The sequence below is a fragment of the Rhinopithecus bieti genome, unplaced genomic scaffold (assembly GCF_001698545.2).
Source record: "Rhinopithecus bieti isolate Rb0 unplaced genomic scaffold, ASM169854v2 scaffold_50805, whole genome shotgun sequence".
Classification (NCBI taxonomy): domain Eukaryota; kingdom Metazoa; phylum Chordata; class Mammalia; order Primates; family Cercopithecidae; genus Rhinopithecus; species Rhinopithecus bieti.
In genome coordinates, this window is record NW_016819929.1 from 606526 (window position 1) to 619628 (window position 13103).

General features: G+C 41.5%; 1 protein-coding gene and 1 long non-coding RNA gene across 2 annotated transcripts in view; both read left to right on the top strand.

Moving 5' to 3' along the window:
- MID2 (midline 2) overlaps positions 1–5583 on the top strand; it is a 104735-nt gene extending 99152 nt beyond the window's left edge. Inside the window, exon 10 of the mRNA XM_017859351.1 lies at positions 646–5583. Within this exon, the coding sequence (XP_017714840.1) occupies positions 646–1048 (403 nt within the window). The 3' untranslated portion in view covers positions 1049–5583. The remainder of the gene's footprint in view (positions 1–645) is intronic.
- Positions 5584–10035: 4452 nt separating this feature from the next.
- LOC108520084 (uncharacterized) lies at positions 10036–12485 on the top strand. Its single transcript, XR_001882826.1, has 3 exons — positions 10036–10112; positions 11856–11919; positions 12412–12485. It is a non-coding gene; the product is annotated as an uncharacterized LOC108520084 (long non-coding RNA).
- The last annotated feature ends 618 nt before the right edge of the window (positions 12486–13103 follow it).

Below are 13103 nucleotides of genomic sequence, written 5' to 3' on the forward strand. Positions count from 1 at the left end.
TGGTGGAAAAGGTAGAATTTTAAGATACTTCACTGTGCTTTTTCTTTTTTTTTTTCTACTTTGTTTTTCAGGCCAACCCTTTAAATTGGATCCCAAAATGACTCACAAGAAGTTGAAGATCTCCAATGATGGATTGCAGATGGAGAAGGATGAAAGCTCTCTAAAGAAGAGCCATACCCCAGAGAGGTTTAGTGGCACAGGGTGCTATGGGGCAGCAGGAAATATATTCATTGACAGTGGCTGCCACTATTGGGAGGTGGTCATGGGTTCCTCAACATGGTAAGTGGATCCCATTTTCCTTTTCCCTTCTGTCCTCTGTCATTAGGTTCCTAGGAGATTCATTCTATAGCACAACCATAATACCAATAAGTCAAAGTTAAAAGGTATGTGATGAAAACCACTCCCAGAAAATTTGCCAAATTTTCATAAAATATTGGAAAATATACTGGACTAGGAGATAGAAATTGCCACATTGTTCTAATTGCTAACTTTTTAAAGCTCTAGTGATATCAGCATTATGCATCTAAGTGTAAACTATTTAAGGAATAAACATGTATCCTATTTGTTATATATCATATATGGTGTCTAACACAACTCAGATCATTCATAAATGTTTATTTCTGTCTCCTCTCCACTGTCTCACAGGTATGCAATTGGCATTGCCTACAAATCAGCTCCAAAGAATGAATGGATTGGCAAGAATGCCTCCTCATGGGTCTTCTCTCGCTGCAATAGTAACTTCGTGGTGAGACATAACAACAAGGAAATGCTGGTGGATGTGCCCCCACAGTTGAAGCGTCTGGGTGTCCTCCTGGATTATGACAACAATATGCTGTCTTTCTATGACCCAGCTAACTCTCTCCATCTTCATACTTTTGATGTGACCTTCATTCTTCCAGTTTGTCCAACATTTACAATCTGGAACAAATCCCTAATGATCTTGTCTGGCTTGCCTGCCCCAGATTTTATTGATTACCCTGAGCGGCAGGAATGCAACTGCAGGCCTCAAGAATCCCCTTATGTTTCTGGGATGAAAACCTGTCATTAAGTTTCAGGAGAGCATATAATTCACCGGCTCTCTAGTTCAGCAATTCTTCCCTCCTACACCTAAGTTAGCCTTCAATATATGAGATACAAAATAAAGTTTGTTTGAAGCATCCAAAATAACTAGATACTGCAGATTTAATTTTTGTGCATTAAAGCTTATATTTGAATTAATATATTGAGTTTCTCAGAACAAATTATCTGAGTAGTCTGTGTTCAAGCCATTGGAGAAAAATTTAGAAAATGCATCTGTTGTCATTGGAGAATTAAAAGTTCCCAGTGATTTAGGAATATAAATTATATTGGAAGCAATTAGGGTAATTCTAGTTAAATAATGTGGAAAGATGCCCTGAATAAGGGGCTAGCCAGCCAGAAGAGGGGGGTAGTCAGCCTTTCTAGTACTGGCCAGTTTGGCCATGTAGAATTTTGAACAGTGTCAAATTATCACATACTATATTTTACTTTTGATGAAAACCTATCATCAAGGTTTTGTTAGGAAACCATGAATGTGTATATGTAATATATAAAGTGAACATATATATATATACTTTATATATATTCACTTGCATATGTATGTATATTCACTTTATATATTATATATACAAAAAAACTGTTTTTTTTTTTCCAAACACCAACTCAAACTAGAACATAAAACTTTTTAATTTGCTCCTTTGAGTGAGAAATATACTGGAAGGGAAAATAAGTTACACCATCCATTTTTGTCCCCTAAAGGAAACATCAAAATCAATCAACATTTCTTTCTTCCCTCTACCCATCATTGCCCTCCTCCTTCTTGTCATGCATACATACACATGCAACCATGACATAGATAATGGGAAGAACTCTATTGGATTAGGAGAGATTTGCAGACAAGATTGCACAAGAGATGCTGTTGCTGCATAGAAAATCAATCCAGGTAGAAGTGATGCTACCTACTTGAGGATGGCCATCCGAATTGTTAAAAATTCTGTCATAGACTATTTAAAAAACAGTTTTACTACTCCCAAGTACATACAGTTATGAGAATTAGGCTTTTAAAAAGTTGCAGAGTGAAGGCTCTTTAGGAACCTACTTTACTTAATCAGTAAAAATGGCGTATTATTGATGCACCAACTATTCACATACAAATGTACTTGCATTTTCATATAGAACACTCCTGAAGTACTTAAGAATGTCTGAAAACAGTTTGTTTTCTTAAATGGGATAAATAATCATTCCTTTTGCAATCTTGTTTACAGTATTCATTGGCTTAGCCAATCACTCCATGCAAATGCAGACATAAACTTCATCCCAGTCCTGACCAGTATAGTTGAAGGAAATGGAGCCTTTGGTCTATGATTTTTTTAAAATTTCCATTGAAGGGATTGGGGACGTCAGAGAGCCAGAGCTTTCTCCTTTCCAGGAGCTAAGATGGCTTCAGAAGTGTTCTCCTGGTATTTGTGAAAATATTACTGCTGTAAAATTACAAAGTGGTAGCTGTAACAACTCCCCCAGATTGGAGACTTGAAATGTCAAAACTCCCCTCTTCCTTTCCCCTAGTTTGGTGGATGCTTATTTATTAATTCATTCAATAAACTATTAGATGCCAGGTACCAAACTACTGCCATGGGAGTGCACATACTAATAAAATGCTCTACCTGCTGCCAATGGCTTACTATTCTGTGGAAGAAACAAAGTATATAATCCTCCCCAATAACAGTTATGTATTGTTTGTTCACTTAATGTGGAAAGCAAGACTGATGCAGACACACAAGGAAGGCTCAAAAATATAAATCTAGCAGCAACGTCATCTTTTTTGGTTTTAAAGACCATATGTACTTACTGCTAATCAGGAAATGAGCAACCTCAGTAAAATTCATCAGTGCTGGTAAATAGCTTGCTGTAGTGGAAAGCTCATAACCTTTGGATTCAAATGATCCTAGTTTTTCTACCATTTATTAGCGCTGTGACCTAGGACAAGTACCTCACTTCTCTGAGCCTCTGTTTCCTCCTCTGTAAAATAATGTCTACTTCACACGGCTGTTTCTAAGGTTAAAAAAGATAGCATATGTAAACTGTCTAGCTCAGCACTTGACATTTCTTAAGTGTGCCATAAATGTTAATCTCTTTCCCTACCTCCAGCTCCAATACAGTGTAGCAGTGCTTTAAAGTGTGTGTCCTTCATTTCTCAGTCACCTTTGTCTCTTCCCTAGGGCTTACCTCCAAATTCTTAAACAAAAAAAATGATTTTCTTCCCCTTCATAAAACTTTTCACTGGCTCCCTTAGCACCCAGTAGAAGGTCCCAACTCCTTAGAGTTTGGCTTTTCATGTCCCTGTTTGCTTACACAGCTTCATCTTTTGCCACTTTCCCCCTCACATTGATTAAGCTAGCCAAGTTTAACTATTTACACAAGTTATTCTCTGGGCCTGCAGCAGAAACATGATTAACAATTTTAATGCCCAGAGTAAACAACAGAAATTTTTCTTAAATTAAAGGAATAGTGTGAAAATGCTGTAAGTACAGAAAATGCAACCTCCATCCCAGTAGAACAATTTCCTTTGCTTTGTCCTTTGCTCTCCAAAGCTGTTCACTTATTGTGGTGTTTTTTATATTTTAGTGCCCTGGGACAAAGCTCTAATTTCCCCACCCTACTTTTGACTCTATCCTGACTACCTTTCCTCAATTCTATCTCTCTCAACCAGACTAACTCTTTATTCCCTGGACTGGATGATGTGTCCCTCTTTGGAGATCCCATGACACCCCAAGCATCCCCCTCTCTCAGCAATAATCACATTGCATAGCAGTGTTTTTCAAAGCATGGTCCTCACACCACCTATGTTAGAATCACCTTTAGTGTGTGTCAAAACAATTGATTTTGGGTTCCCACTCCTGACCTAACCAGAATATCTGAGAACATAGGCAGGAATTTACATTTTTGACAAGCTCCTCATGATTTTGATGCACAGAAAATTTTAATGTATAATCATCTTCCCTGCTAGATTGAACACCTTGAGGGGAAGGATTGTGTCTTTTGTTGTTGTTATATTTTTAATACCTGGCACAGTGCCTGGAACATTAGCTTGCCTAATGTTTATTGAATGAATGTACCAATGAAAAACTGAATTATGAAAGTTTCCCTCTTGTACTCTCATGTTCATAGTGATGTTTGTTACTTCCTGGGCAGAAAAGCTTGGTTACTACTCCATTTGAGCTATATTAATTCTATTTTGCAGAAGTATAAAGGCTCCTACATAATAAATGATCATTGTCCTCAAAAACTCTTTGGCAGTTATCTTGGGGAAATGTCTTTGGAGCATATGGCACCATTCTTTTCAGTAACATTTCAATCTTGTCAAACTTTGTTCTTTGAAGGTGGATTTACATTTTGGTTATAGCCAAAAATCACTCAGAGCTAAGCCTACTTAGAAAAGTGGAGAATTAAACTGGGTTTGGAGTAAGCAATGAAGTTTAACTCTGAAGTCCCAATTTCTGAGCCAAACAGTGAAAATGACTTCTAAGATACAACATGGTGGCAAAGTATTCAGTGGGGTGTGATGGGCCCCAGATATTTACTTCAGTTAACTTGACTTTTATAGAATTCTGGCACTGCCATGGACCTTAAGAGAAGTAATTGGTACCTTTAGCTAAACCCAGCTGGACAAAGAGAATAGGACCTGTAGTTAACATTTTCAAAGAAGGTGACTCCATAAGCTTTTGTTGTTGTTGCTCTACTCAACCTGTTCTCCACAACCGTTTCTACCAGAAGATTATTTTATGTCTGCAATTTATGCTTGTTTCCACTTTTTATATTGTCTTACTGAAGAAAGCACAAAAATAATCAAAAATAAAGTAAAACCTGTTTTGAGAGTGTGAAAGAAATTTTAATGCCACATTGAGGTTCTGGCTACTTGTAAGTAAGAGTAACTGCATCTGGATGTGTTTTTATTATACAATTCAATGTGTATCTTTGGATGCAGTGAAATTCAGATTGCAGCAAAATCACTTATCTGTTCCTTTTGGCTAAAACACACTAGGTGAATTTTCTAAACTTCCATGGTTTACATATTTATATATGACTACCAAGATGGAGCAATCCATGGATAGACTTTTGAATAAACTCAAATATTTGATACCGCTTCCTCCAAGGAATGGAGAACGTCAGGCAGGTAGGTAAGAACCACTCCTACAGTTATTTCTAGCTCCTGAAGCCAACTGCAGCGTTGGCACCAATGGCTGTATTTGGCTGTGTATTACAGGTTGACCAAACTGATTGCCATCAGGTCAGGCAAACTGCCTTTTATGGTACAGTCTGCCAGATTCAGACATATGCTGTGTTGTTGTTATTGGCTAGACTATTTATTAGACTATTGTTGGACTATTTTTTATCAAATGCTTTACCACACGACTGTTTGTATTGGGAGCTTTGGACCAACAGTGTCTCTGCTAGTGACAGACATATGAGCATCTGTGGATTACACAGCCTCATCCCTCTCTACAATATCCCAGTCCATCCGAAATGCTATATTATGAATTAAATAAATATATATGTATTCATGAATTCTTGGTTGTCTCTCGCTGGAGTTTAATTGGGGGAGGACTAAAAGGAAGATAGCCATGAATTCTTCTGGAATTCAGTAAGTGACTAGGGGAAACCAAGGATCATATAATAGGTAGTGATCTGGATAGAAAGGACCCAGGGGGTCTGGAGCTCAAAATCCAATCAAGAAGACTTTGATTTCAGGAGCATGATGTGGTCAAGAAGACCAAAGAAATGAAGATATAGGGTTCAAGGAAACATGACACATTCAGTTTTAGAGATTGGAGCAGAAGGTGAGAATCAAAGAACAAATAAAATCCCAGTGCTGGAACCCATTGATTAAAATTAGGGTAGCACCAGAAGCAAGTGAGCTGACTTACTGTTAAAACACCTGGCCCGCAGGAGGAGACTGGGAGGAAGCTAGGAAGTCCCTCAGGGCTGGAATTGGGCATATCTTAATCAGATTTGTAGTGGCACTAAGACTAAAAGGGATCATGCGATATGAAGTGAATGAAGCAGGGCAATCAAGGGTGGCAGCTAGAGAAGTGACTTGAAACAGGTCATCAGACCAGGGGCCTATAAGAACTACAGCCCAAAGGTAAGAGGAGTAAAATATAAAGGAGAAAATAATTTGGAACATTGTATGTTTAATGGTTTAATTGAAGAGCAACCTAGGCAAATACCAAATATAGGGCTATTACCTATAGCCAAGATTTTAATATTTTTGTGTGTGTGATGATGTTTGGAAAGGCCATCTCCATTTAATGTGCCAGGACAGGGCAGATACAGGATTCTTTATGCTTCCCTATCTGAGAATAGAATAAGTACCAGAGTTTCAGAGAATCTGAGCCTGTAGTTCAGAGGGAGGAGGTCTCAGTTAAGATGGTTAGGAGTAACAGAGACCAAATAGGTTGTTACAAGGTTATTAGAAATGTATATAGCATGACAGCTAATGAGAATGACTCTCCTCCACCATGAATTTCCAGGAATGGAGGATCAAGCTGGTTTTCCTATACTGTTGGGCACAATACAAAAATTACAATTGCGACTGATCTTTTCAGGTCATTCAAGAGCAGTTATTAACCACTAGTTCTGTTCCTAGTATTCTTCTCATTTCTGTGGTGGGATATTAAGATGAAAAATATTCCTAACATTTACAATGGAGTACCCAATTCAGATAGTTTTACATCTATGAACTCAATGAGTTAATAGTGGTAGTTGACAGAGGGAGCATTTACTAGAGACACCAGAGTGCAAGTAGAAGCTCTTACCAAGATCTAGCATGGAGACTTGTACATAGTATGTGCTTAGTAAATGCTGGTTGAATAGAATTAGAATCTGATAAGCAGAACAACAAGTAGGTCACCTCATACACTGTGAAGTTGGGTGAACTCACCAGCACCACATGTATAATCCCTCTCAGGCACATATTCCTGGTCCAGGATTCCCATGACTGCTTCTTTCCATTATTCTTTAAGGCCAGGTTCCTTCAAAGGAAACAATTAGAAGAATTAATAAATTAACCACCAATAATGTGCTAATGGAGGAATGTGGGCAAAATTCATACAGAAAACAAGACATGGTTTCTCAGAAAACAAGAAATGTTAACAAGAACCTTCCGGGGAAAATGTTTTTGTTGTCTGACTTGGGACTGACAAGTTGGAGAGGGCAAGCTTCAGACTTTCCAGTTTAGAAGGGTCAGCCGACAATGCCTTGGCAGGCTAAGCCCCTGCCAGGGGAAATATTTTGGACCAAGAGGACTCTTTCAAAGGGGATATAGATGACAACTGAGTCTCACTTAGCACAATGCCTGTGATCCTTCTAGAGCACAAGGGCCGGCCTTGCACACAGAATACAAAGAGGATCTGCTACTCTTCCAGGCAGATTAAAAGTCCCAGGAAATTGAATTTGGGCTGATTTTCCCTTTGATGTATAGTGATATGAAAAAGCTACTATCAGCAACACCTCATTGTTTGACTTAACTTCCTCAGTGATAAGAGAGGGTCATGAGATGGCCCAAAAATGTGAAATTCACAGTAAGCAACTGTCAAGCACATATGGCAAGTCCAAGTCCAAGGCCTGACTGATGTAGTAGGTAAAGATACAAGGAATCACTTTTAGGTTCAAACAGTTTATTATTTACACAGTGAAACAAAACGCAGTCAAAGTTTCCAGCCCCAAATGGTCCTTGTCCCAAACAACAAAAAGGATGACACTGAAACACAAGGGACCAGAAGACTTCCAAATTACTTGTGGGATACCTCACTGCTAAGAAGCCAATTATAGACTGCATTTAAGTGGCTTTATAGTCTGTAGCTCTATTCTGAGGGAAGTGGGTCAGGAAGTCTTGTACCTCATCAGACATACCTGGGAGGTGAGAGGCTATGAAAATCTGTCTCATGAAGCTTGCCAAGGGAGATAAGGAGGCAAGTGGGAATTATCTTGAAGCAGCTCCTCTCAGGCCTCCCGTCCCTTGTGCTCTGGAAGGATCACAGGCATTCTGCCAAGACTCAGATTAGCTGTGGTTCAAGCCTTTTCTCGAGGGATCATTGTAGATATTGCCAAGTGGCTAGGGTGCCAGGGTAGAGCCATTCTCATACAGAGACTAGTTGAAGGGCCAGGTAACTTCCTCAGGGGAAAGCAAAAGGAAGCAAAGTCAGGGTCTTTTGAAGTACCTCTTCTCTTCTTCCCTTCTGCTGACCTTCCATTCATGTCCTTTCATTTTCTCAGTATTTTGGGAGTTGGGGTGGGAATGGGGATGGGGCAGAGATTAAATGCATAATTAGGGTATAAAATAAATTCAGTCTCTGAAAGATTCAGTACCAAGGCCAGAGAATTCCAAGGCCTGTGTCCTTTGCTATCTCTGGCTCTTAGTTTTTCAACTAGGTATTAAAGAGTATGGGTAATTTCTGAGGTCCCTTCTAGCCCTAACAGTATGAATTACCATAAATGCAAATTTAGTGAATGTAGTGACAGGAGCCTGATGTGCATACCTACCTCAAGAATATTGGGACATGAGGGCAGATCATCGGGAATCTTACGACTGGGACAGAGAAGTGGATGACATTACTGTTACTTTAGGACCATCATCAGAATCCCTTTTGGGGTGACTATCCTTCCCCTTACACACTTCACTTCACCTGGACCTCCCTTGCCAATCCTCTGCCACCATTACTTTTGAGCTTTCTGCTTCAGCCTTCTCCCCAATCCTGCTTGATAACTGTACAAAATGCAAATACTGTTTTAGCTAGTGGTGTCTCTGTTTCAAATTTCAGGTCAGCCATCTGAGAGTCTTCAATGTGTTCATGCAGGGAATTGCCAAAGATATTCTACTTTCCAAGGCCAGAGGAGGTCACTTGATACAGCAACTAACAGGGGTCCTGTGTGCCACCTTCTCCAATTATGGTCTTCCCAATCCAAACTGCCACAAATACATCCCTTAAAAGGCAGAAGAGAGAGTCGTGGTACAGCCACCACTCCAAGTTATCATTCCGCCATTCATTTATTCACTCATTCAACAAATATTTTATTGATAGTCTCTTTGAGGCAGGTGCTGGAGTTCGGTGATGAATAAGATACATAATCCCTGTCCTCATGAGACTCATAATCTAGAGGGAAGACAGAGTATCAAGGAATGAAGACTTTTTGACTCATAGGCGCTCATTGACTGGTTGCCTACAGTGTGCCTGGCACTATGCCAAGCACTTGAGCTGCAGTGATTCATTCAATCCTCCCAGCAATCCTATAAGGTTAAGACTATTATTGACTCCCTCGAACATGAAGAGTTAATCAATCCCTGCGCCCATGCCCAGACCTGCAGATTCCTATATGCCTGGTGAGCTGCTAGCCAAGGGTCTTAGCCATGGCTGTTTTGGGTATCAGGTAAAGTTTAAGGCCCAGCACTGAGGAAATAAATGACCCAGTGCAGCAGCTCTTGAAGTCAGGGTTAACCGGGAAGGCCTTCCAGGTCTTTGCTAGACACCCCCAAAACTGCCCCTGACGCGATTTTCCCATCCTCTTTTTTTCTCCCCTTTCCCTCCGGCACCCCATTGCCCTCCCTTTCCAGACTAGCCCCTCCCTCTGGGCCGCCTCCTCTCTGAGTCATTTCCCCTTCTCCGCCCCAAAGACCTTGGCTTTCTCTTGGAATCCCTTCCCCTCTGGCAGGAGGTAGAGGAAGAGCAAACTGACTTTGGGCATCAGGTGAGCGCTTTCCCCAGCGAGGATGAGAAACGCCTCCCCGCAGTCCCCGACCCCCCCGAATTCGGAAGGACGGGAAATCCTGGGAGTTCCCTCGAGCCGCGCGTGGGAGGTGCCACGCCCCGCCTGGTGTCTCCTGGGATGTGAGGTGGGAAGCTGTGGCCCAGTCGGACGGGCCTGTGTGGCTGCGACCGGCTCCGGCGCGGTGAGCTCAGCGCGCTGGGGAGGGACCTAGCTGCCGCGAAGCTTGGGGGCGTGGAAAGGTCGGCTCCAGAAGCCAGCCATTGGGAGGAGAGAGGGGGAAAAGCTCCGAGCGGTGCATGTGGAGAGTGCAAGCGTGTGCAAATGGGCTGGTACGTGTAGTGAGAAGGCATGAGTGTGTATGAAGGGGTGTAGAGAGGTGCGTACGTGGGGAGGCGCGCGTGTGCGGGAATGCTTGTGTGCGTGTGGAGATGTGTGGGGGAGATGCGAAGATGTGATTTACACAGATGCGGACGTGGGAGTGTGCGACTGGTGACAAAGAGATGCGTTTGAGCGTGGAGACTCATGGAGAAGCCCTTGGGGTATGTGCGTGCGTGTGCATGTGGAGATGTGCGTGAGGGGATATAGATTTATTAATAATATATATGCGTGCGCGTGGAGTGCGTGCGTGCGTGGGGGTTCGTACGTGGGGATGCGTGCATGGGGGGTGCGTGCGTTTGGGGCGCGTGCTTGGTGGTTGCGTGCGTGCTGGGGAGGGGAGAGCAGGAAGGAAGGTCGACCTACGGCGGGAGCCAGATGCATGCGTAACTGAGAGTATAGATGGCCTAGAAGCTCTTGCTGACAGAGCTTTGAGTTAGGATTCTTAACCTGTTTGTTTTTCTTGAGGTGGGCGGTAGGATGCACATGGCACCGTTTGAAAATAAAGAAAACTATTGACCAATTGACCACCTCCTTTAAAAAAATGCCCATGATTTGCATGTAAGCACAGAGGGTTCGTGAACCCACTGATGGTCATCTGTAGATCCTCGATTGTGGTTTTAAACGGGGAGAAGACCCAAATAGATTACGTTGATATCCGCCATTGTGTCTTCTGATTGTGTCTTCTCTGTGAGAGAAGAAATGTAACAGCCGCTGTCCTTGGGTTGGTGTGGCTTTGAGGCTAGGTTTGCTGCCCCTGTTGGACATGGTGCCAGCAGAGTGGGTAGTGTAAAATGGGATCACTGCCCAGAGTAAGACTGCGGAAGGGTGCCTCGAGGCCTTCAGGATAAAGCTCGGCCCCTCCCTGGCAGATCACTAGCCACAGGTTTTGCGGGTTAGTTCCTTGATAAGGTTGGAAAGTGGAGATTTGTAGTTGCTTTCTTGCGTGATTCCCGTCCCCTCTCGGCCCCGGCCCCGGCCCTGACGGCCTGTGGGTGGTGTCAGGGAGTATGAATCTAACTAAGGTTGGGACTTCGTTGGATAAGTGACTAGAAGGAGAGCAGCAGACTTGGGTTCTGATCCCATCTTTACGATTAACTAACTGTGACATTAAGCAGTTTTCTTGATCTTCTTGTGCATCATTTTGTTTACTTATTTATTTATTTATTTATTTACTGAGACTGAGTCTCGCTCTGTCACCCAGGCTGGAGTGCAGTGGCACAATCTCGGCTCACTGCAGCCTACGCCTCCCGGGTTCAAGCGATTCTCTTGTTTCAGCCTTCCAAGTAGCTGGGATTACAGGCACACACCACCACGCCTGGCTAATTTTTGCATTTGTTGTAGAGATGAGATCGCTCCATGTGGTCTAGGCTGGTTTGGAGCTCCTGACCTCAAGCGATCCCACCTGCTTCAGCCTCCCAAAGTTCTGGGATTACAGGCGTGAGGCACTGCACCCAGCCTCACATTCCTCATTTATAAAATGGTAGTTCACAGGGTAGTTGGAAATTTAAATAAGACTATAATAAATTTCCAGAACATGGGAAGCTTTTAATAAACGGCTGCATACCTAGGAATAAATAATGTGTGCATATATTTTATATATGTGTGTATATATATACATTTGCAGAAAAGTTAAAGTTAAAAGTTTTATTCTGAAATAATGTCTTAAACTACTGATTTCTTTTGGTTTCTTATAGGCATACCTAGTTGTGCTGTCAGCCAAAGCCCACCAAGTTCATCCTGTAAAGTCACATGCCTGAAGTAAGTGGGACTTTATTTGGAATTATTTGCAGTGTTCAAGTAGATAATTATTAGTCCACCATCAATTCTCACTTGGATTGCTGCCATGGTCTCCAAATCTTCACATTTGCCTGCTTCCCTCTTTCATTCTCCATGTTGCAGTCACAGTTATCTTTCCCTCTGAGAGGCAAAATAGCCTACTGGTTTGGAGCACAGACCTTGGAGTCAGACCTATCTCCTTGAGATCCCAATTGCACCCTGCTCCACCACTTTCTAGCTGTGTGATCTTGCACAAATTGCTTCATTTCTTTTTTGGGGGATTTCAACATTTTAATTTCTTTTTAATGAGTCACTTTCTGCAAGCTAGGAAACAGATTCAACCTAAGACAATCTAGTCCTCTGGAGATACAGGCTGAGTCTTTTGATCTTTAGCAGAATGACATCATAGTATAAGGTGCTAGCAATAGAGTTATAAACTCTAAATAATAACCACTTATCTACATTTTTCATTAGGAAACAACCAAAAGTCCATTACTTAAAGACATGATATACAGAACATACTGATCTACAAAAGACCCAACGACCCAAATTATATGCTGCCCAACCTACTGGTGAACTGGATCAGAACTGGCCAAGGATTGGTAAATAGAGAAAGGGTTTACACTTTGAAAACTTCTTCTGTGGTTAAAAAAATTCCTGGTTGTTATCAATAAGAAAACAAGTGAAAAATGTTACAGATGGACCCACACTGATATTTGACTTTACCAAGGTCTTCCACCAGAACATGAAGGTAGACATAAGTGTAGGAGATTAGATATTGAGATATTTTAAAAATAAATTGCTTAGTAATAAGAAGTTAGACTTATTCAATTTGCTACAAGAACAAATGGACAATGAAGATTATTTAAAAGAAATGTTCAACTCTAAAGAGGGTGGTGGGAACAACACTTTCCACTAGAGAATAACCTCCCATTTTCTCAGACAGTTAGCATTGCTGTTCTTCCATAATACATATTCATATGGAAAAACTTGTCAAGAGCTTTTGCCAGGGCCAGGAGATGAAAAATAGAGCATGTTTTAATTAGCAAATTGTAAGCTGTTAACATTTTTTGGGATGGACCCATAAAATCTGGCCATTGTTTTGTTAAACTTCTGTAAACTGCACAATTCCCTAACCCTCAGTTAGCTTTGGTTTTTGCTCGATA